The sequence below is a fragment of the Bufo gargarizans genome, chromosome 9, assembly GCF_014858855.1.
Source record: "Bufo gargarizans isolate SCDJY-AF-19 chromosome 9, ASM1485885v1, whole genome shotgun sequence".
In the NCBI taxonomy this organism is placed as follows: Eukaryota; Metazoa; Chordata; class Amphibia; order Anura; family Bufonidae; genus Bufo; species Bufo gargarizans.
Genome location: NC_058088.1, coordinates 12,534,203 through 12,558,437, shown reverse-complemented (window position 1 = coordinate 12,558,437; position 24,235 = coordinate 12,534,203). Strand labels below are relative to the sequence as shown.

Sequence of the window (24,235 nt, the reverse complement as noted above, 5' to 3'; positions counted from 1 at the left end):
AGTCATGCACCAAAGGGAGCGAAGCCTGCGTTTATCTGCAAATGCGGACTGGTAAAGATGAGCAGATGCCTCCGTTATTTGATAACATTATAGCTGCCAGCCTTTCAGCTGAGCGTACAGAGGATATCCCCTAACTATGGCTCTGCCCCCTCTGTGTCATGTAGTGTGATAAAAAAAAAATATGAAAGTATCAAGGAAAAGGAAGAAACATTGCAGTTCCTCCATCGGTAGAGAATCAATCCCCCACCTCCTAAGAGCCTGACACAGGAATCAGCACGCCAGCTGTTCACCTCTATGGCCAAACAAGTGTGCATGCTGGGAGTTGTAGTTTCACAGCAGCTGGAGTTCCAAAGCTTGCTGACCACTGGCCTAAAAGGTTCTCCATTGAGGGTCATAATGACATAATAAAAAAAAAGTCATCCCAGACCCCCAGCCCTCTTGACACTGAATGTGACCGCTCACCCCGATCACTGGCCGCACCGTGAAAAGACCAGCAAGGAGGAATTGGAGCGACGGGTTCTGTGGTCAGTAATTGAGTTTTACCGTCCAGACAATCCCTTTAACATACGATGTTGGGGGGGGGGGGGGGGGGGTTTCCTCACCAAAAGAAAAGCACAAAGGCCTACCTCGATAAGAAACGGTGGGACACCGCAGAATATTTCCATCTGCCGCAGTTAAAGGGGTTCTCTTGGGAGGGAGTTGTGTAGAATTAAAGAAAAAAAAACTTACATTGCCCACACCTGTGATAACCTCCAGCCGTGGTAAAACTACAACTCCCAAGATGTACACTTGCTTGGCTGTTCTCAAAATGCCATAGAAATTAATGGGGCATGCTGGGAGTTGTAGTTTCACTACAGCTGGAGTGCCAGAGGTTAGCCAGCACTGGCCCACACCTTTTCTTCCCACTGGGGCCTGTGAGCAAGCATATCTGTCACTTTGTAATAAAAAAAAGAATTCTATATATGGATTTGCTATCCTTTAAAGGGGTTGTCAGAGTTATTATTTTTTGTTTTATGTTCCTAAGGCCGAATGCAGACAGCTGTGAGCGGTCCGTGGTAACACGGCCTGGATTCCTGCTGAGTCATTGGTTTCTATGACGCCGTGCGCTTCAGTAATACACTTATGATCTATACCAGTGTATTACTGTAGTGCAGCGGCGGCATGAAGCACATGGCGTCATAGAAACCAATGACGCCGTGCGCTCCTGCTCTCAGCAGGAATCCAGGGCGTGTGCATTTGGCCTAACTAGGTAAATCTAACAGCTTTCCAATTAACTCACTTTATCTCCAGTGGCTGGTTTCTCAGATTTGACTGCAGGTCACATGACCTGTGATGTCAGCTTCTCTCCCTGCTCTGATAAAGTTTGTTTACAGCTCCCCTTCACTGCCAGGCTGTCTGCTCTCTCTCTCTCCTAGGATTCTTAACCCCTTCAGCTACACAGACTGGCTAGCTGCAGCAGTGAGGAGACAATGCTGGGCACTGGAGCTGACAGACTAGAGAGAGCATTGCACAAGAAGGTAGGGGGAAGATCCTGTGTGTATTAGCAGTGTCATTAGGCTGGGTTCACACGGGCGTGACGGATTGGCTCAGGGTGCGTTCAGTGAAACTCGCACTGTTTTGCAAGCAAGTTCAGTCAGTTTTGTCTGCAATTGCGTTTAGTTCTTCAGTTTTTTCCAGGTGCAATGCGTTTTGATGTGTTTTTCACGCGCGTGATAAAAAACTGAAGGTTAACAAACAACATCTCTTAGCAACCATCAGTGAAAAACGCATCGCACCCGCTTGCGGATGCAATGCGTTATTAACGCATCCCCATTCATTTCTATGGGGCCTGTCCTGCGTTACGAACGCAGAATACAGAGCATGCTGCGATTTTAAAGCATTGCAGAAGTGATGCATGAAAAAAAAACGCTCATGTGCACAGCCCCATTGAAGTGAATGGTGCCGGATTCAGTGCGGGTGCAATATGTTCACCTACCGCATTGCACCCGCGCAGAAATCTCGCCCATGTGAACTTAGCCTATCCAGGTGGGACTTGTAGTTCTACACTTACAAGTTGCTGTTGATTCTCCCAGCGCTCAGGGCAGCTCTTGTATTCACTCCCTTAGCAGCATCATTGTACAGCTGGGACTTGTAGTCCTACACATACCAGATGCTGCTGATTCTCCCAGCAGGCAGACATGTCACTCAGGGCAGCTCTTGTATCCACTCCCTTAGCAGAGCAGGGGGAGGGGCAGAGATTGTTTTTAATGCATGTAAACAAAGGGCCAGAAAAGAACCAGGGAAATGAGGAAAAATATATATATATTTTTTTTCGCCTGAAACTTGCTTAGCTTAGTTATATATTGCTGCCCATCAGATTTTCAGTGCTATATAATTTTTTTTCATAACTCTGACAACCCCTTTAAGTATCTTCATGCTGCTGCTCTAAGATCTTAAGTTAAAGGGGTTGTCTAGTATTGGGAAAATATGACTGGTTTCTTCCACAGACAGTACCACAAGTGTCCATGTAGACGGGTACGGTGCTGCTTATGAAGAAAAGCAGCCATGGTTTTCTAAGACTGGACAACCCCTTTAAGGGTACATTCACACAACCGTAAAATTTTATCTGCAGCTTGCGGAATAGATGCGGATCCATTCATTCCTAGGGGTGAATAAAATGCGTGGAAAACATTCAGTATGTTGTCCGCATCAGTGTTCCTGCCTTTCTAGTCCGCAAAAATATATAGCTTGTACTATTGTCCGCACAGATCGGTCCGCAGCCCCATTCAGGTCAATGGATCTACAAATTGTGGATGACATGCAGAATGGTTTCCGTATGTCATCGTGTTTTTTTGCAGATCTATTTCCTTGACAACTATGAATTAATACTTTTTTTTCCTTCCGTTTTTTAAAGACCGTAAAAAACAGAAGTCATTAGTCTGCAAAATGCAGACACACGGTTCCGTTATTTGCGGACCACAAAACAGAAAGGGACTACACACGGTTGTGTGAATGTACCCTAAAAAGAACTTGTGCTGCACATGCTCAGTAGTGAAGACCAGAGGAGGAAGTCTCAGAACTGTTACAACAGGAAGATAATAGTAAGGCACACACTTAATATGGCTACCTTAAATTTTTGTATGATTGCATTTTACTCATTTTGGGCTAAAAATATGTTTTTAGTAGATCGTTATTAAAAACATTTTTAGCAGTGTCTGACATACAGGGTTATAAAAATCAGTCTGTTTGCAGGCTGTCAGTTTCCATTATCTTTGCATCCCATCGTCTGGCGGCTCATATGTAGCGGATCTCAAACACTCCTTATTTAAGCCATATTCTTATCAGTTTGGTAAGAATTGAGCTCTAAGGCCTCATGCACACGGCCATTGTTTTGGTCAGCATCTGAGTCGCTGTTTTGGCGGCTCGGATGGGGACTTATTCACTTCAATGGGGCTGCAAAAGATGCCGACAGCATTCCGTGTGCAGTCCGCATCCGCTGCTCCATTCCGTGGCCCCGCTGAAAAAAATATATAACATGTCCTATTCTTGTCTGCGCTTTGCAGACAAGAATAGGCATTTATATTAAAGGCTGTCCGTGCTTTTCAACACGCACGGACGCCATCCGTGTGTGCATGAGGCCTAAGGCGGAGATTTATCAAGCAGGTGCTTTCTAGCTCACAGAGTGCTATCCGCATCTTTTGCGTCCCCATTGAAGTGAATGGGTCCGCACCAGAGCCTCAAAAAAGGCGGCTCGGATGTGGACCCAAAACAACAGGTGTGTGCATGAGCCCTAAAAGGAATGATCTATTTCTCTAAGTGTTTACATCAGAGGAAAAGCTTCACATTAACGGAATGATGGGATTCAAAGAGACTGATTTTCAACCCTGTATCTCAGAAATGGCTGAACATTTTTAATAAAGATCTATTGGAAAAAAGATTTTTAACCCAAAATGAGTAAACTCATAAAGTGCCTAAACAAACTAATCTAGTGTAAAGCATGTACACCAGGTGCATTTAACTTGGTAAACCTCCACGTGTGTTAACACATCTTAAGGTATTGGGTGTTGCCCATAGCTTTTAACCAGAACCTCCCAAATGTCTTAAAGTGCGAAGCTTGCAGTTCTGGATGACCACCTCTGGGGCGGCTGTAACGGTGGTCTTATTGGTTGTCACCCAGCTTTACTACCGTCATATGAGAAACAGATGGAAATAAATTTTGACTAGTCAGTATACTATATATAGTCAGGTCCATAAATATTGGGACATGGACACAATTCTAACATTTTTGGCTCTATACACCACCACAATGGATTTGAAATGAAACAAACAAGATGTGCTTTACCTGCAGTGGCGTAACTACCGGGCAGCGGCTGATAAGGGGCCCGGCGCCCGACAGCGTGTCAGTCAAGTTTAATCTTTTTTATTTATATGCAAATTACCTTCCTAACGTGCCCAAGAGGTTGTCGTGCCCATTATCGCCAAGCCCACCACCGCCCCGCTGTTAATTATTCACTGCTGTCCTAGTCTTTTTTTTTTCCGAAGTGCGCCGTAGTCTCGCGCATGCGCTGATGTTACTCACGTCCGGGCCCATGCGGTGTCATGGCAGCAGCCTCAAGTAGTGTAATCACGATTACATTACTTGAGGCTGCTGCCAGGACACCGCACGGGCCCGGACGTGAGTAACATCGGGGCATGCGCGAGACTAGGGCGCACTTAGGAAAAAAGAAAAAAAAAAAAAAAGACGGGCCACAAACGGCCTGAGGGCCAACCTCTTGGGGACGTTAGGAAGGTAATTTTCATAAAAATAAAAAAGATTAAACTTGACTGACACGCTGCCGGGCCCCGAAGCAGCCGCTTCCCCGGTAGTTACGCCACTGCAGTTACAGCACATCTTGTTCGTTTCATTTCAAATCCATTGTGGTGGTGTATAGAGCTAAAAGTGTTAGAATTGTGTCAACGTCCCAATATTTATGGACCTGGCTGTAGTTCAGGACACTGCCAACTATGATCTAATGGACAGGAGATCAACAGTGATCTGTAGATAGGTCAATGCAGGGAAGACACAGCTCATGCCTTCCCAGCATCACGTCTCCCCAGGCAATGTTCACAGACCTCCCCGCAGCCAATATATAAATATTTATTTGTCTTCTCTGCATAACAAGGCAGCAAAATGAGATTTAAAAAGCGGCAGGGGCTCCCCTGCCGTCATCTCTCCTCCACGTGGGGCCCCTTCCTCCCGTCATCTCTCCTCCACAGTGGGGTCCATAGGTGGGCAGATGGTTATGGCACGCTGGAGGTGACCGGTCACTCCTTCTCTTTGGGTTTGTTGACCATGACCTCACCCAGGCTCTCCAAGACTTCCCTCTTGTAGTCGTCAAAGTCGCCTTCAATCTGGTTGACAGTCTGATCCTCTACCACCCACAGATGGCAGTTTGTCTCTGTGATGAGGCGAGCATCGTGGCTGACATTGATCACCGCTATACAAAGAGGGCACATGATTAAAAATGAGACATCGAGCTTAAGAGTCCTTTGGCAACAGCAAATTTCTAGAAACCTGCCCTCCCGCCCTCATCATCCTAAAGGACTAGGTCATCAGAACTGTGGTGGCGATCCAGCTTCCGAGAACCTTGACCAACAGCTGAAGTTGCTGTCAGCTGCTCATTCTTCCTGCAGTGGCCACTAGAGGTGACATTCAGCATTACATGCAGCAGTTCAAGCGGATGGCCACCCTAGTAATGCATGGACAGAGAGACACCCTACTTATTAGGGTCTTGCTGATCTGGCTCATATAGTTTAGTCCCAAAGGAGGAAGACCCTCCTCACAGCTTATCAAGCATAGCGCCGTACATTGTATAGTGGCCGTGCTTGGTACTGCAGCCCGGGACTATTCACTTAGACCATGTGACTGATGAAGGAGACATCACTGGCCTAGTAGGAGGCTGCAGCACTTACCTCAGCTCCTTGGTCTCTGCAAACAGCTGATGGGAGGGGGTGCCGGGAGTCAGACCCCCCACTGATCAGATACTGAATAATGTATCCTGAGAACAGGCCATCAATATTGTACTCCCAGAAATCCCCTTTAATCAAATGCTTTCTTCAAAAGATTTAAAGGGAAGCTCCAGTGCTAACAACTGTGACCACTTACCTCCTTTATATTCATTCACCGCTTCAGCCAGAGCATCAATGGATTCGATATCCAAGTTATTTGTGGGTTCATCCTGTAGGGGGCAGTAGTGAAGAGATGGGGTCAGTATCACAGGTTCATCCCATTGTCATGGGAGAATTTTTGTATGATCCCTAAATAAGCTGTCTGCAATGCTCCAAATCTTAAAATTTAGTCTAGGGGCAAAATAATGAGAAGACACGACTCATTGTGGTATTTGAGTCCCGAAACGGCAGAAGATCCCTTTTATTAAGCCAAAGACCCGGGTGTTACCCTTACACCCTAAAAATACAAGTCAGCCAATAGGATCCCGCCACTAAGGTCTTCATAACATGCCTTCTGGACAGGATACTGTACTGCGGGAAAACCAAAGCAGATGATTACGGCACGCCGCAGTCTAGATCAGGAGTAGGCAACCTCCGGCACTCCTGCTGTTGTGAAACTACAACTCCCAGCATGCATACTTGCTCTGCTTTTCTCAGAACCCCCATAGAAGTGAATGGAGCATACTGGGAATTGTAGTTGGAGTGCCGAAGGTTACTGACCGCTGGTCTAGATACATGACGTCCCCTCTGTCGCCATCTAGCTTTCAAACCAAATATTACAACCTACGTATATGCAGGATTTCATTATGTTTAAATAATCCTACCATATCGTCACCGTGTGCAAAACCCATCTGGGGTCCGCACGCACTCACCAGAATGAGGACATCGGGTTCCCGACAACATAACTCGGCGAAGACGACTCGAGCCTTCTGCCCCCCTGCAAGGAGGACATTAAACCCGCCATTAGTACCACTGAGCTGGGGATAATTTGGGGAGATGGGAGGAAAGTGTCTCACTCACCTGAAAGTTTGCAGATCTGAATCGTGTGCGCGTGACTCTCCAGGCCGAACCTCCCCAAGCACTTCCTGGCATCCTGATACGGGAGGTTGAAGTTTCGCTGCAGGTACTCGGTCGCCGTCTCCTCCATGTTCAGCTGGTCGGCATATTGCTGGTTAAAGAAGCCAATTTTCTATGGGATCAAGAGGAGAAGCAATGCAGCGTTACACATATGGAGCGAGACGAGGCGTGTCCTCCCTGCAGACCCCAGGACTCACCAGTCGGTGATTTTTCCTCATTTCTCCTTTGGTCTGTGAAGAGGAACATTAAATGGTTAATTTCCAGCAGCAGATATCGGTCCGTGTTTTACAGGACCCCAAACGTGGCTTTGGTGCACTGGGATGGTCTATAATGAAATGTACAACCTACTGGGAGGAGGAGATCTGCAGCAAAATGTGCGCCGTTTTAGTATTAATAAAATATTTTTTTTAAGCCCAACTGTCAGCAAGAAAAACAAGGGGGGGGGGGGGGGCGCGCTACACAATTAATGGCTTTTTGCTAATTTCTGCACAAGTGATAACCTTTGGAAACCAAAAACTGCTGATATTTCCAACCCTATACTCACAGGGGTCAGTTTACCAGTCAGCAGCAGGAGCAGAGTACTCTTCCCCACACCATTCGGGCCAACGATACAGACTGACGAGACAAAAAGAAAAAAATTATTACTATCAGATATAAAAGTGCATATTATCCATAGTGGGTGGTATTATAGTAGTTATATTCCTGTACATAGGAGGCGGTATTATAGTAGTTATATTCCTGTACATAGGAGGCGGTATTATAGTAGTTATATTCCTGTACATAGGAAGCGGTATTATAGTAGTTATATTCCTGTACATAGGAAGCGGTATTATAGTAGTTATATTCTTGTACATAGGGGGCAGTATTATAGTAGTTATATTCTTGTACATAGGGGGCAGTATTATAGTAGTTATATCCTTGTACATAGGGGGCAGTATTATAGTAGTTATATCCTTGTACACAGGAGCAGTATTATAGTAGTTATATTCTTGTACATAGGAGCAGTATTATAGTAGTTATATCCTTGTACATAGGGGGCAGTATTATAGTAGTTATATCCTTGTACATAGGGGGCAGTATTATAGTAGTTATATCCTTGTACATAGGGGGCAGTATTATAGTAGTTATATCCTTGTACATAGGGGGCAGTATTATAGTAGTTATATCCTTGTACATAGGGGGCAGTATTATAGTAGTTATATCCTTGTACATAGGGGGCAGTATTATAGTAGTTATATTCTTGTACATAGGGGGCAGTATTATAGTAGTTATATCCTTGTACATAGGAGCCGTATTATGGTAGTTATACAGGAGAAAGCTCCTCCCAGGATAATAAGAATACGTTATTTTGGTTTCATCCTGAGGCAGGATAGGAGTGAAACAGAATTAAAAGAAGAGCCTTCTGAAGTACTCAGTCATGCGACACGGCCTTCGTGCAGCCTCACCTCTGGAGTCCATGTCTATGCCAAATTCCAGGTTCTTAAACAGCAACTTCTGTCCAGAATATCCAAAATCAACCCCTGCACGAACACAAGGAACAGATCAGGGTCCTGCAGGCCTGGTGTAAGATACGGAGCACAGACTGGTGTCCCTCTTACCATGTAGACCCAGAATGGGGGGGCTGAGCGGTGGGGGGTTCGGGAAGGTGAACTTCACGGTGTATTCCTTTGGTCTCTTTAGTAACTCGGCTGCTTCGTTGCTCTCCTCGTCTGCGTTCTTCTTCCGACATTTCTGCTGCTTTCTCGTTAAGGCTTCTTTTGTCTGCTTCTCCTAAGGGTGGAGAACACTCTAATGTGAGCAGGACTGTCTCTTAAAGGGGACTTCCACCAACAAGCATCTCATGGTATGTCATATAGATTCAGCGTTAAGTAATACAGGGTACCCTACACCTCTGGGGGGTACTAGGCACTGCAAACAGATTTTTTTGCCATACATCCCCAGTATATAAGAAGGGGAAGCCTCTTACCGCCTGCTTGGCAGATTTCCCTCCTGCTTTTAAGTCCTTTAGTTTCTTCTCCTGCTTGTCATACTGTTTCTGCATCTCCTTCTGTTTCTGCTTATACATCTTCTTAAAAGTCACTGCAAGGATAAACAATTACATAGGTTCAGACCCAGAGCATATAGTGAGGGAAGGGACATACAGGATCAGACCCAGAATCCCGCTCGGCCCATGAACACTCACTGTAATTTCCCCGGTAATAATACAGCTTCTGTCCGTCCAGGTGCATTATGTCCGTACACACATCATCCAAAAAACCCTGGTCGTGGGAGACTATGAGGAGTGTTTTCTTCCAGCCCTGGAGGTAACTGGAAGCAGAAACATCAAGGAGGGAGGGAATCAGCTCATTACATTCAAGGACTGGCGGAATGGACAGGACAATGGACCCGCGGATGAAGATTTTAGCAAGGAACTCACTTGTTCAGCCAGATGACGGCATTGAGATCCAAGTGATTTGTTGGTTCATCCAACATGAGGAGTGTCGGTTCCATGAAGAGAGCCCTGAAACGAAGAATATGAAGAGCAACTTACTAAGGGTTCGTTCACATGGCGGATTTAGACACTGCCATCGGAGTCTATACCTGGGCAGAAACCACCGTGGTTTCTGCTGCGGTTGTTCACTCTGAATGCCGCAGATCTGCTCATGGCTACGAATGGAGCAAAATCGGGAGCAGACACCTGCCGCAGCTTCAAGTGGAATCTGTCTGCACACCAGTCTATGAACTGCACGAGGCCTCCCATTGTAAGGAGGCAAATACTACACTGCTGCGAGAATTTTGGCGCAGTGTCCAAGCCAAAATTCCGATGGCAAAGTCCTCCGTGTGAATGGGTGCTAGGTATTGAAACCATTGTAAAGATGAAGGGTGGGGGGTAGGGGCGGGCGGGATGCAGCTTCTCCCTCAGTGTCTCAGTAAAACAGCATAAGGCCTTTTTCACACAGGCGTCTTATTTTTGGCCCGGATAAGAGGCGGGTGCGTTGCGGGAAAATGCGCGATTTTTCTGCATGAGTTCAAAACATTGTAATGCGTTTTGCACTCGCGTGAGAAAAATCGCGCAGGTTTGGTACCCAAACCTGAACTTCTTCACAGAAGTTCGGGCTTGGGATTGATGTTCTGAAGATTGTATTATTTTCCCTTATAACGTGGTTATAAGGGAAAATAATAGCATTCTGAATACAGAATGCATAGTAAAACAGCGCTGGAGGGGTTAAAAAAAAAAAAAAGTTAACTCACCTTCTCCTCTTGATCGCGTAGTTCCCGGTCTCTTTACTTCTTGAATAATGAGCTGTGGGCTAAATGACCTGTGGTGACGTCAGATCACATGGTCCATCACCGTGGTGATGGAGCATGTGATCTGACGTCACCACAGGTCCTTTATCCCACAGCTCATCAGTTTCACTCAACGCACAAGTGATGCGTGAAAATCACCGCTCATGTGCACACCCCAATAGAAATGAATGGGTCAGGATTCAGTGCGGGTGCAATACGTTCACCTCACGCATTGCACCCGCACGGAAAACTTGCCCGTGTGAAAGGGGCCTAAAGGGGAACATATGATTGGCTGAAGGCACCAATCTTACATAGCCGACCCCAATGTTACCTGGCGAGTGACACTCTCATCCTCCAGCCTCCACTGAATCTCTTGGTCTCCCGATCCTGCATCTCTGGGGTAAAACCCAAACCAGCCAAGATCCTACGAGCTTTGGCTTCAGCAGAGGCGGCCCCAGTGGCTCGCAACTCTTCATAGACCTGGGAGGTGATAGAACGCATAGTCATACATTGCCTCAATGTAATGTCCACCATCCTCCCCCTCTAAACCCCCCCAGGGTTACCTTCTCCAGCCGCTCAGCTGCACTGTCATCTCCCTTCTCCAGCCTGGCCTGCAGCTTCTTCTCCTGTTCCAGCAACTTGAGACGTTTTGTATCGGCTTTGAGAACCGACTGCACGGCCGGGGTTTCGTCGGCCACAACCTCTGCAGGCAGGCAGATGAGACGGACATGATGAAACGGGCAGCGGACGGCGCCCACACTGGCACCCGACTTTTCTTACCTTGTTCACATAGCAACACGTCAATGTTTGGGGGAATGTTCAGGGCCCGGTTGGCAATGTGTTTTAGGAGGGTGGTCTTCCCTTTCCTGACAGATGAAAGAAAACTGAGTGTGAGAGAAGCACAATGGACACAGATAAGCGAGATCCACCTCCCCCGCACTTACCCGTTCGGCCCCACTAAACCATAGCGACGGCCCGCCACCACGTACAGGTCTGCGTTAACAAACAGTTCTTTGCCGTGGGCAGAAATACTGAATTTCTCCAGCTGAAGGGAAAAAAAAATATATAAAAATTAATATAATATGTATCGACGCGTAATGTAAATGAATGTGTAATATATTCAATTTCAGTAGCTCTGCTTGCTTTTAATAAAATGAAGACATTCATCTGCACTTTCACAAGCTCTGCACCAGTGCGAGCACCGTGTTTGCAGAACAGGTTTTCAGGCAGGAAACAGTGAAAGTCTCATTTTACTGACAGCAAGCAGAGATCTTGGAAACCATGTTGTCCAGGATAAGAAAAAAAAACATGGCTGCCTTCTTCAAAAAACAGTGCCACCCCTGTCCGTGGGTTGTGTCCGGTATTGCAGCTCAATCCATTAGAGCAAAGCTGCAACACTGCAACATAACCTGCAGACAGGGGTGGTGCTGTTTTTGCAAATAAGCAGCCATGTTTATCTAATCCCGGACACCCCCTTTAATGTAAAAGACACTGCAGTCTTACAAATAAGCTGGTGATGCCCAGAACGTATAGGGCACAAACATCACTGTGTGGACCAATGTCACCACACGTACCTTGATATCAGAGGCGTTCTCCAGCATGGCCTGACGAGACGAGAGCTCCGCTTGTGACACAGAGAAGTCATTTTCTGCCGCTGTTGCCTTCTTCATGGTGGCCACCTGTTTCTCATAATCCATCTGTATGGCAGAGAGGAGAAAACAACGGCGAGCCATGTGGTAAGGCCGATACTTCATGAAAATCGGGAAGCATCAAAAATCAAAGACATCTTCACGAATAACTATTGATGATGGCCGGCAGCAGAATAAACACATTACTTCCCCCGATTACAGACTCATGGACAATCTTCTTCAGACTGACCTGTTTCTTCATTTTCTTCTTCTCCTTCTTACTCATGTTGGCAAAAGGATCCTCAGGCGCTGCAGGCTTTTCTTCTCCGTCACCTTCCTCATCAGCTGACTGTCAAACAAAGCAGGTGTCAGCATATCAAAGCTGCACAGCCGACCATCTCATCAAACCATAGGGCCCCGTAACAAAACCTGGAGGGGCCCCACTAGAGGGTCTCCAAAAGGACAAACCTTTATCATTAAATGCTTTAGTGTCACCTAATCTCTATGGGACTGATGGAAATAGCAGAGCACTGTCCATGGCAGCCATGTAAAGGCTGAATGAAGTGGCACTGAGCAGGCTCAACCACTGCTCCATTCAAATGAAGAACGTGGGTCCTCTACTGTCATGATTAGTGGAGGTCCCAGTGGTTGGCTTCCCACCAGTAGGACAGTTATCACGTATCCTGTGAATAGGTGAAAAATCTTGGCACAACCCATTTAAATTGCAAAAATGTATCTGCATGCAGCCACCACTAGGGGGAGCCAACTGCTCAATGACAGCTGCACACCTACATCTATAGGGAGCTCTCCCTTATGGCGACTACATATAGCAGATCTAACAGTTCATCAGCAAACAGAAGAACACTCCAGTGACTGACACTTATCAGAAGCCTTGACCTTATGGTTAGGCCACGCTCACCTTGTCTTCAGATCCAGCACTTCCCATATCATAGTCGTCATCCTCCAGTGCAACAAAACGATTCTGAAAGGAACAAACAAAATACATTTTTATACGAGTCCTCACAAGCTTAGGCATGGTCTATACGCCGACAGGACATATACACTGGGGGTTGTCCTGCAGTTAAAGGGATTGTCCCAAAATGACTACATATCGACTATGTCTCCCCATTCAAGCAGAGAACATGGAATACCTCTCAGTCTCGAAAACCCCCACCAACGAGAGCAATTATCACCTATCTTGTGGATAAGTGGTCATTCTGGGACAAGGGTCTGTGAAGCGTTAGGAGAGCCACACAGGGTGGGATCTCACCTGGGGTGGTTTTGGCTTCTTATTGCCCTTCTTCGGTTTCTTCTCCTCTTCATCGCTGAGATCCGGAGCTTTGGGCGGAGGCTTCTGTCAGGAGAATAAATATTCCTTGTCTCATCAGGTCACCCTTACCGAAGGAAGCCATTTCCAGTGGTGGAAGGGGCTGACTGCTCAGACCGATCCAGCAGGGGGCGGTACTTACTTTGCCTTTTGATTTCTCCTTCGGCAGTTCCTCCTCACTTTCTACACTGGGCGGCTGAAATAAGAACCATGAACATTAACCACCTAACTGTTTTGCCCAAGCTCAGCTCAAGCTGTGGGAAAACAATAATTGCTCTTAGCGGTAACGGTAACTGTTTTTCTTGAAACCCATGACGGCACAAATGCGACCAGGACCTCCCATTCAGGAGATTTTTTTGGGGCGCCGTCATGGGTGATGGGAAAACAATGATTGCTTAAAACCCATGATGGCACCCATGTGAGAATAAAACATAAGCTGAAGAAAAATTACAGGGTGGGGGGGGGGGGGGGGGTCTGGGGGCCTACTAAACCCCAAAAGGTAGTAGTGCTTTGTACTGGAGATGTAGTAATTCTCCCCGAACCCAGACAGCTGTTCTCAAATACTTTTGGGAGGACGCGTGGATTGGGACATGATAAGATGCGTCCTCCAAATCCAAGCTTGCCATCCAGCAATCCTGGAAGAGGAGATCTACAGTCGATTTTATTGTCTCCATCCGAAATTTTTTGTAAATCAGGAATTTTTTTAGCGTCTTTAGATTTATTATCACTCTGTATGTCCCATTTGTTTGTTTTTTTACAAAAAAAAAAAAAAAAAAAAAGCAGGGAGGAGAACCCCTTTCCCCTACTATGTCTTGGGGACAGAGCAAACCACCCCCTTGACCCATCTTTTTTTAGATATTGCCTTCCAGGTTGGGAGAAAAAGTGACAGTCTTCCCCCCACCTGAGATCTGGCGTCATTGTTGTTTATCCTTGGGCCTAAATCTATTTTGGGAAATCTATCCTACTCTCTCCTGTCACTCTGTCTACCCCTCTGTCTTGTAAAAACGACTTGGGGCTTACGAAAAAAAAATAAAAATAAGGCATTTTCTGAGGATCTGGAAACCTTTTTTTCTATCTGACGCTTTCTCTAAGAGGTCATCAAGGGAAGAGCCAAACAACCTAGACCCTTCACATGGAATAGAGCAGAGCCTAGATTTGGAACCCTGATCCCCCTTCCATGATTTAAGCCAAATAGCCTGTCTAGCTGCATTAGAGTCGACATAGCAGCTGCTCTAGCGGAAAACCAGATCGCATCAGTAGAAGCGTCCGCCAGGAAGTCTGCGGCCTTATAAAAAGTAGGGAGGGAAGATAACAGTTCCTCTCTAGGTTTTCTGTCTCTAATAGGAGTCTCCAGTTGATCTAGTCATAGTCTTAAAGTTAACCTGTCACCTGGATTTTGTGTATAGAGCTGAGGACATGGGTTGCTAGATGGCCGCTAGTACATCCGCAATACCCAGTCCCCATAGCTCTGTGTGCTTTTATTGTGTAGAAAAACCAATTTGATACATATGCAAATTAACCTGAGATGAGTCCTGTACGTGAGATGATTCAGGGACAGGACTCATCTCATGTTAATTTGCATATGTATCAAATCTTTTTATTGTGTAAAAGAAAAGAAAAAGATTTGATACATATGCAAATTAACATGAGATGAGTCCTGTCCCTGAATCATCTCACATACAGGACTCATCTCAGGTTAATTTGCATATGTATCAAATTGGTTTTTCTACACAATAAAAGCACACAGAGCTATGGGGACTGGGTATTGCGGATGTACTAGCGGCCATCTAGCAACCCATGTCCTCAGCTCTATACACAAAATCCCGGTGACAGGTTCCCTTTAAGGACCTGGAGACCCAAGAGGTGGCATAGGCCGGCCTAAGACAAGTTGAGGCAGACTACCAAGCACACCTAAGATAGACGTCTGCCTGCTTATTCAAAGGATCCGCTAAACTTTCTAAGTCATCAAAAGGTAGAGCCGATCTTTTAGTTATTTTTGCCACCGGGGCATCTATGGTGGGAGATTTATCCCATATTCTTGCTACCGATTCCTTAAATGAGTAATTGCTCTTTACTGAGTTTGGAATGAAACATTTTCCATCAGGATTTTTCCATTCTCTTTTGATTAGGGCTTCCATATTTCTATGAATGGGGAAAACTATGCTTTCTAGGACCAAGACCCTCGAAAACCTGGTCAGCAATAGATTTAGGTTGTTTTACATCTTCTAATTGCATGGTGGCTTTGACAGCTTTCAGTAGAGAAAAAAAAAGCCCTCCCTGCCGAGTCCTCATCTAAAGTGAAAGAATCCTCTGATGGAGCCTGGCCAGATTCTATATCCTCTTCGTCATCGAAAAAACTGAATCAGAGTCCTCATTATAGGTGGATCTTTCTGGAGACCTTGGGCGACTTCGAACCAAGTGATGTAATGGACGCTTTAACCTCTGACCGTACTAAAGCTCTCATATTTCTAGATAAGTTGTGAGACTCTTCCATAACCAACTTATCTATACCTGCTTGACATAGCGGCTTAACGTAGGAGGCAGCTAAGGCTACTCTACATGCTCCACACTCTTTAAGCTTCGTTTTCCAGGACGATTTCTTAGGGTTCTAGAGTTCCAGGGGTCGGCGCGTCCTGCATCACCTGGTTCATCACTGCACAGCACTGTGTGCATCTAAGGCTGGCTGTCTTCTCCTGCCGCCCATTTATATTCCGCGCCTCGGCTCCTTTAAACCAATAGGTCTCCTTAGAGCGCCTAATCCATGCCAGGGGATGCCTCCACCTCTTCCGGAAAGCGCCCGGATATGGCACCTAAGTGCTGGAATAGGCCGTCCTTGCGCTGCATGCGCAGTACGACCCAGAGAGCGGGACGCTGGGCATCCCGCAGCAACAAACCAGGAGCCGCCTGAACACGGACACATCGGCTCCCCGGGAGGCAAGGGGGAATGCAAGAGGAAGATCAGTCTCAAGCAGCGCTCCCCAAGGAGACTGACGCCGCCATGGCTAGGTCCCTTTACAGTAGGGTAAACCCGGACCTCCCCAGCCCCCGAAGGCGAGAACCAAATGTAGAAGGAGCCAGAGCTCCTCAGGTACCTACTATCCGGAGGACAGGAAACCTGAACTGAGGTGTGGTGGGGGTGTGAACCATTTTATCTTCTCAGGTTTCCTGTCCTGGATGGGAGGTCCTGGTCGCATGGGCGAGGGGAAAAGTATTTAACTGTTCTACCTAAGCTGTGCTCGAGCAGAAGTGGAAGAGGAGGGCAGCTTTAGCTGCGGATATCTCGTGAGTGGTAGCAGCTAGAAGCATGGAACTGACAGCATTAGTCCAAGCTAAACAGGATAAATCACTGTTAGAAATAGAGTCGGGAATAATTGCGGGTAAAACCTGCTTTTACTTTCAGCTATATTCACTGCATCCCGATTTCTAACAGTGATATCTTCCCATATACTGAAGATATTGCTGAAATGCCAGCTTTCAAACAATACTAAGCCCACCAGAGATATGGGCAGTTAAAGCAGCTCCACCCCCTCCCTGTCAGCCCGGAGAAGGGGGAAGCAGCTGCAGAGGTGACAGGCTGCAGGAGGAAAGGAAAAATATACCTACATAATAAAGTTATGTTATTTATACTACACAGTGAACGCTGTAAATAAAATGCCACAAAATAATGTAAAAATTGCTTTTTTTTACCTTTCCCCCTAAAAATACAATAAAAAGTTATTTAATACACTATATATACACACCCCAAAAAGGTTCCTACAGAACCTACAACTAATCCCGCAAAACAAAATAATTTTGAAAAAAAAAATTGCAGGGCTCCTTCTCGATATAGGTGTGGGTCCCAGCGGCGGGACCCGCACCTATAAGACAATGGGGGCATATCCTAGCAATATGCCCCCATTGTCCATGATGAGTGATGAGACAACCCCTTTAAGACTAAAATGAATTGTCACTAAGGGGTTAAAAATGCAATATTATCCCCAACAAGGTTTACTGCAGACACACATTAAAAATCTGCAATAAAAAGAGTGACATTTTTGGGAGGGTTTTTTCCAATTTTAACATGACTGTTAGGAGGTTAAAGGGAATCTGTCAGCAGTTTTGTACCCATCTGTGTTGGTCCCATGTTCATATGCCCGCATTGCTGAGAAAAATGATGTTTTAATAAATGCAAATGAGCCTCTAGGAGCAACGGAGTCGTTATCATTACACCTCAAGGCTCTGCTCTCTCTGCAACTGCTGCGCCCTCTGCACTTTGACGGACATGTCCTGGCAGTGAAAACATCATCACACCTGGTCCTGTCAAAGTGCAGAGGACATCTCAGCTGCAGAGGGAGCAGAGCCTCTAGGTGTAATGGCAACGCCCCCGTTGCTCCCAGAGGCTCATTTGCATATATTAAAACATCATCTTTCTCTGCAATGCGGGCACATATGAACACGGGACCAACACAGATGTCTTCAGCTGCCAAGAGCACATGTAACAGGTCAGCCAGTGTCATGGCTACAAAACTGCTGACAGATGCCCTTTTAAGATTAAGAAAGAAGCTGAGATCCAGGCACAATGCTGTACACCGCGGCCTGCGCTCTACCTTCTGCTTTCTGGTTTCATTTTTCTTTCCTTTTTTATTCGGTTTCTTCTCTTCTTCGTCGCCGAGATCGGGAGCCTTGGGCGGGGGTTTCTGTAAGGAGAATAAATACCCTTGTCTTTATAGGTCACCCTTACAGAAGGAAGCTACTGCCAGTGGTGGGAGGGGGCCGACTGCTCAGACCGATCCTGGGGGGGCTGACCGCTCAGACCGATCCTGGGGGGGCAGTACTCACTTTGCCTTTAGATGTCTCCTTCGGCAGTTCTTCCTTACTTTCTTCACTGGGCGGCTGAAATAAAAACCATGAACAGTAAGATCAAGAAAGATGCCGAGATCCAGACACCATGCCTCATACCACGGCCTGCGCTCTACCTTCTGCTTGCTGGTTTCATTTTTCTTTCCTTTTTTATTCGGTTTCTTCTCTTCGTCATTGAGTTCAGGAGCCTTGGGCGGAGGTTTCTGTAAGGAGAATAAATACCCTCGTCTTTACGGGTCACCCTTACAGAAGGAAGCTACTGCCAGTGGTGGGAAGAAGGCCGACTGCTCAGACCGATCCTCGGAGGGGGGGACGGCGGCTAACTGCTCAGACCGATCCTTGGGGGGATTGGGGGTGGGCTGACTGCTTAGACCGATCCATGGGACGACTGCTCAGACCGATCCGGGGGGGGGGGCAGTACTCACTTTGCCATTAGATTTCTCCTTCGGCAGTTCCTCCTCACTTTCTTCGCTCGGTGGCTGAAATAAGAACCGTGAACACTAAGATCAAGAAAGATGCCGAAATCCAGGCACCATGCCTCATACCGCGGCCTGCGCTCTACCTTCTGCTTGCTGGTTTCATTTTTCTTTCCTTTTTTATTCGGTTTCTTCTCTTCTTCGTCGCTGAGTTCAGGAGCCTTGGGCGGGGGTTTCTGTAAGGAGAATAAATACCCTCGTCTTTACGGGTCACCCTTACAGAAGGAAGCTACTGCCAGTGGTGGGAGGGGGCCGACTGCTCAGACAGGTCCTCGGAGGGGGCCGACTGCTCAGACAGGTCCTCGGAGGGGGCCGACTGCTCAGACAGGTCCTCGGAGGGGGCCGACTGCTCAGACAGGTCCTCGGAGGGGGCCGACTGCGGTACTCACTTTGCCTTTAGATTTCTCCTTCGGCAGTTCCTCCTCACTTTCTTCGCTGGGTGGCTGAAATAAGAACCATGAACAGTAAGATCAAGAAAGATGCCGAGATCCAGACACCATGCCTCATACCGCGGCCTGCGCTCTACCTTCTGCTTGCTGGTTTCGTTTTTCTTTCCCTTTTTATTAGTTTTTTTCTCTTCTTCCTATGAGAACAGGTTAAAACAAATGTAATAAGTTCACATTCCCAATTCAGCGTGCGCATGTTTTCTGATAGCTGCTCATCTCCTGCAAGAAGAAAGGATTGGGCATGTTGAGATCCAACTTCCCGACCCCTTCTTCCCTCCAATATCTTCCAATGGGGAAGAGTCAGGACACCCCATACACACTAGACGTCGGATGGGACTGGCCGATTCGGCCTGCATCTATTGTGTAAGGGGATCTGCAGAGCCCACCACAGAACAGCAAGGGCCACATCACTTCTCAGACATTACCTTTACTTTCTTGCCTTTATTTTTCTTTGTCGTCTGCTCCTCCTCCTCTTCCTCCTCCTCCTCCTCCTCTTCACTGTCCTCATCACCAAGGGCCGCAAAAATATTTCTCCCTGAGGGCTGTAAAATAACCAGATGGCATCAGGGCAAGAGGGCAGAGGCTGCGGCGCTCGCCGTCTAACTCTTCATAGGGGAAATTCTATGCAAAATGAATAAAAATCTAAAATTTCTGTCGATGGGGACACTTACTTGTTTTTTACCATGTCGGGGGGCAGGCTCTGCAAAAGGGAGAAAAGTAACCGATTTTAGATGGCAATTACTGGGATCCCTCTCCTCATCCTACACCATGACCCAGTAATGACCACTGTTTTCTGGGTACCCATCCTCCAGGCTGTGCATTAAAGGGTTATTCAAGTCCCAAAGTATGCAAATGGTAAAAAAAAAATAAAAGGCGCTTTTACTCACCTCACGGATCCCCTGCAGCTCTCCACTTCCCAATCCTGTCTCAACACAACAGCAAACAGCTGGGAATGACGCTCAGCCAATCACTAGCCGAGGCGGGTCATTGCTGCAGACAGTGATTGGCTGAGGGGGAACTACCAGCCATTTCCTGGGGCAGAAGCAGGAAGTGGAGGACAGCGGGACATGAGCTCCAGGGGACCGGCGAGGTGAGTAGAGGACCATTTGCAGGCCACGGGGCAGCTTTTTATATTGGGTTGGAACAACTCCTATAATATACAGCTCACTCATCTCTGCATCATTTAGCACGTTATGTAGCCTGTATTATAGTGTAGGCTCCAGAGCTGTAATCTACCAGCACTCTTGCTTGTTCAGGGTCTGCACATTGAAGATTCTACCAGTCACTGTCCCCTAGAATCTCAGCAAAACTGTAAGGGATCTGACAACAGACCTACTTACTGACTGTTTCCAGCAGTGAGCAGAATTGTGGATGCAGCTCTGGACTACAATACAGGATTAGCTGCTTACTATACCTGGATCTTCCTCTTCATCACTGGGCTGCACTGACAGTTTCTTCAGCTTCTCGGCGATCTCCCGCTCTTCGTCCTCCTCATCATCATCACCTCCCTTCTGTTTCCACCGGTCCTTCTTCTTTTTCTCTTTCTTCTTTTGCTGTGGAAGGGAACATTAAGCTGGTGATCAGACACAACCAGTCACTGAGTTTACGACTTCTGCAGACATTCAGCACCAGTAAAGGTGGCACTGGGCAAGACTTGGCAGTGGCAGCAGTGACCCAGGGGGACATTACTGCACAGACTGGCTGTGCACATTCACTACAGTATACTATACTTATAGTGGTCTGCAAACAATGGAAACTACAACTCCTAAGATGTGCTGAGAGCTAGAAAATAGTGGGGAAGTAGTTGCAGGTGTGTGGTCTGATTCCAGTAAGTAAGCCAACAGCAGTCCCCAAGCTCCCCGGCCGCTGGGAAGGTCTGGGGTCTCCTGCGGTGCTTGGTATCCCACCTGCTGCAGCTGCTGTTCCTTCTCTCGCTCCTTGGCAGCTTCCTCCTCTTGTGCCTGTTTATTATCTGCTGACAACTCCTCGAAAAACTGCAAGAAAAAGCAAAAACAGATGATCAGTCTGGCCCCTCACCCAACCTACTGGGAACAAACTGGGAGAGGACTGGAGCAAACACACCCAGTTACACCCATCAATTTTATAGCAGCGCCTGTCACCCAGGTCTGCAAGGAGCCCTGTATTGTGTCTATTTCATTTCATACGGCAGCTGTAGATACTGATCCGGATTTCCAAACTCCACCGAGTTCTATGGGTTGTATACATTAAGAAGCGGTGCCCAATTGTAGCATGGACACCACTACTCCACTTCTGCTGTTCCCCCCCTGTCCCCAGTAGTCCCAGCACTCCCCCTGTCCCCAGTAGTCCCAGCACTCCCCCTGTCCCCAGTAGTCCCAGCACTCCCCCTGTCCCCAGTAGTCCCAGCACTCCCCCTGTCCCCAGTAGTCCCAGCACTCCCCCTGTCCCCAGTAGTCCCAGCACTCCCCCTGTCCCCAGTAGTCCCAGCACTCTCCTTCCCACACTTCCTCAGTCTACAACTCTCACTTCTATCCCCAGTTTTCTATTTTGCTCAGTTTTTGCAGCTTCCTAGGTCTTCCCCCATGCACTCTCCTGCTGCCTGTTCCAGTGGCGCCCTCTGCTGGCAGGAAGCTATATACCCGCAGTCTACTGCTGACACAGGAGGAGCATAGAGACCTGCTGTTATAGGATGGCCGCTGAGCCTTGTCTACCTGGCAGTAGTCTGTGACCACTTCTGCTGGAAAAGATGGAGCCTAGTGCTCTCAGTAACAATTAAGCTCCATGATTTTGATATGTGAATAGTGATGAGCGAACTTCTGTTTTAAGTTCGGCGTCTAAAGTTCGGCTTCCGGTTAGCGGAGAATCCCGATCTGGATCCGGATATGGATTCCGACTTCCGTTGTGGTCCGTGGTAGCGGAATCAATAATGGCCGATTATTGATTCCGCTACCACGGACCACAACGGAAGTCGGAATCCATATCCGGATCCAGATCGGGATTCTCCGCTAACCGGAAGCCGAACTTTAGACGCCGAACTTAAAACAGAAGTTCGCTCATCACTATATGTGAACACTTCCATCTCTGCACTAGTGTTTAGATTTATTTTTTATGGACATTTCAACAAGATAAAAAAAAAGAAAGAAGAGACAGGTAAGTAGTTACCGATTTCTTTCCCTTCTTGTCTTTCTTTCCTTTCTTCACGACCTTATCTGAAAAGTGAAAAGCAGAGCGACATCAGAGGATGAGGAGGGTCCGTTATCAGGATGGGCTGAGGCTGAGTCAGCGGAGGAGGGAGGTGTGGGGGTCAATCATGTCATATATGGTACTGCCCCACCTCCCCGAATAACTACCTATACTCCCCTGACAACCCTCCAGTACCACTGGTGCGGGTGCCCGTTATGGACCACTGGGTGGCAGGTAGCCACCAAGAGGAAGACGCCGCAATCATTTGTGCCAATTATCTAGGGCAACGCACACATGCTGCGGGACCACGGAGGACACGCTGACGCATTAAATGGTCGATCCAGCTTTATGAAAATTCTAAAAGTTCTGCAACTTTCTCATATAATTTAGGTTTCCATTCTTCATCATTGTCAAGAACTCTGCTTGCTGTCAGTTTAGAACATTATAGTCCATATTTTGCAGACAAAAACCCGAACAGACAGACCAGGCACTTCCCGCAGCTGAGAGTTTGCTACAACAGACCAAATCTCCCTCCTGTCCTGATACTTTGCTACAGTGTATCAGCGCAGGCAAGGATCTCCCCACATGTTTTTGCTTTCCTGACGTATACTTGCCACAGGCGACCGTGTACATTATAACGGAAGTAGGAGACGCCAGCAGTAATACGTCAGAGCAGCTGGACTGCTTGTAAACTCTGGTATATTTTTCATTAAAGGGTTTCTGTCATCAGATCTGGCGGAGATGAGCGATGTGCGACTGTCAGCAGAACATAACGGTATAGGCTTATATCTCCTCGCCTGCCGCCGTCCTTCACTCACTGCGCCTTCCCTTAATACTAAAACGGACGACGCAGGATTTGCGGGGCACGGAGGAGACCGAGGATGTCAATCACCTTGATTTGCATATTATAAAAGTCATTTTTTAGCGCGAATGACGGCAGGTAGGGAGATATAAGTCATACAGTTATGTTCTGCGGACATTACCACATCGCTCATCTCAGCCAGCTACATAACGATTTTTCTGATGACAGAAACCCTTTAAATTGGAGAAACTGGTCTGCCACTTACAGTGCTGTTCTAACACCTCTCCCGGGGCAGTTTATCCACATTATAGCTTCAGTGATCCAAATCTTACCTCCATGACTGACGCACAAGACATCAGTATTTAATGCTCGACTTTGAATGGCATCCTACTGCGCATGCGTGACCTCCACTCCGCTGAAACGCCTCCGGAACAGCGGTGAGGTACCCCCCCCAATGGGGCCCCCAGCTATCGCTTTAAATCTTACTTCTGTTAGCGCTATATCAGGTCATGTGACTTATTACATCATTAAACGCGTTTCGACACGCGACACCCTCCATCGGTGTGGGACGTTGGCCAGCTGGCGCCAACACAACCTGACCCCTGACTCCCCCTAATTCGGTTCTCCTCATCACCCCACATTCCCCCCTGCTCTCTTATTCTCAGAGGGCCCCTGGCCCCTTCAGGGTGTACTCACCGGTCTCCTTCCCCTGTTCCTCCTCGTCTTCCAAATCCTGCTTCCTGGGCATCTTAACGACGTCAAAATTTTAGGAACCCTCGTGGAAATGACGTCACTGCCCTCCCGTGATGTCAGGACAAAACCCGCTTACTCACGTGGCGCAGCCCAATCTACCGACCGGCGAACAGAGCCTGTCCAGTAGCCCGGCCCCCTGCTAACCCTCTAAACCAATCACATTTCACCTTTCATTGGTCCCCGCTGTATCCTAATGATAGGAGACACACCATTGGCTTAGACTTGGGGGAAGCAAAGTTCTCAATCCCTGTAGTTTGTGATTGGCTAAAGGTTCACTGAAAACGAGGCTAAGACCCGCCTCTCGACCCTCCCGGAATACGAGGCTTGAAACGCATGAAATCCTTGTTTCCCTGACCTTCCTCAGTGTCATTGGCTGACAGAAGTCATTTGACAGGCAATGGCGTACAGGCTTCTCCTCATTGGAGGATTGAAACGGAACATGGAGGCGTGACACGCTTTCTGCGTGGACATTGGCTAATGCGTCCTGCGGT

At 47.3% G+C, this 24,235-nt stretch overlaps 1 protein-coding gene across 6 annotated transcripts; it reads right to left on the bottom strand.

The window, feature by feature from the left end:
- Window positions 1-5,102: 5,102 nt before the first annotated feature.
- ABCF1 (ATP binding cassette subfamily F member 1) lies at window positions 5,103-23,891 on the bottom strand. 6 transcript variants are annotated; one of them, XM_044305508.1, is made up of 33 exons: window positions 23,688-23,891; window positions 22,169-22,215; window positions 20,935-21,021; window positions 20,442-20,580; window positions 19,699-19,727; window positions 19,453-19,569; window positions 19,108-19,164; window positions 18,971-19,024; window positions 18,668-18,757; window positions 18,531-18,584; window positions 18,222-18,308; window positions 18,085-18,138; window positions 17,853-17,942; window positions 13,409-13,462; window positions 13,210-13,293; window positions 12,859-12,921; window positions 12,190-12,288; window positions 11,886-12,008; window positions 11,256-11,356; window positions 11,092-11,177; window positions 10,875-11,014; window positions 10,643-10,791; window positions 9,461-9,544; window positions 9,227-9,351; window positions 9,011-9,123; window positions 8,643-8,814; window positions 8,490-8,564; window positions 7,589-7,659; window positions 7,242-7,274; window positions 6,988-7,156; window positions 6,840-6,904; window positions 6,125-6,197; window positions 5,103-5,456 (listed from the first exon to the last, which is right to left on the bottom strand). In XM_044305508.1, the coding sequence occupies exons 1-33, from the start codon at window positions 23,737-23,739 to the stop codon at window positions 5,284-5,286; spliced, it is 3,009 nt and encodes a 1,002-aa protein (XP_044161443.1). In that variant the 5' UTR covers window positions 23,740-23,891; the 3' UTR covers window positions 5,103-5,283. The 6 variants fall into 6 exon arrangements, with proteins under 6 accessions (XP_044161443.1, XP_044161444.1, XP_044161445.1 ...); XM_044305509.1 differs by lacking the exons at window positions 18,222-18,308; window positions 18,531-18,584; XM_044305510.1 differs by lacking the exons at window positions 18,668-18,757; window positions 18,971-19,024.
- Between the last annotated feature and the right edge of the window lie 344 nt (window positions 23,892-24,235).

Excerpts from the sequence above, each read along its gene's own strand:
- ABCF1 (XM_044305508.1), bottom strand. The coding sequence starts at position 23,739 with ATGCCCAGGAAGCAGGATTTGGAAGACGAGGAGGAACAGGGGAAGGAG. Across the intron at positions 18,309-18,530 it reads AGGAGAAATCTAATGGCAAA|AAACCTCCGCCCAAGGCTCC; the intron begins GTGAGTACTGCC and ends TTCTCCTTACAG. Across the intron at positions 6,905-6,987 it reads TCAGATCTGCAAACTTTCAG|GGGGGCAGAAGGCTCGAGTC; the intron begins GTGAGTGAGACA and ends TCCTCCTTGCAG.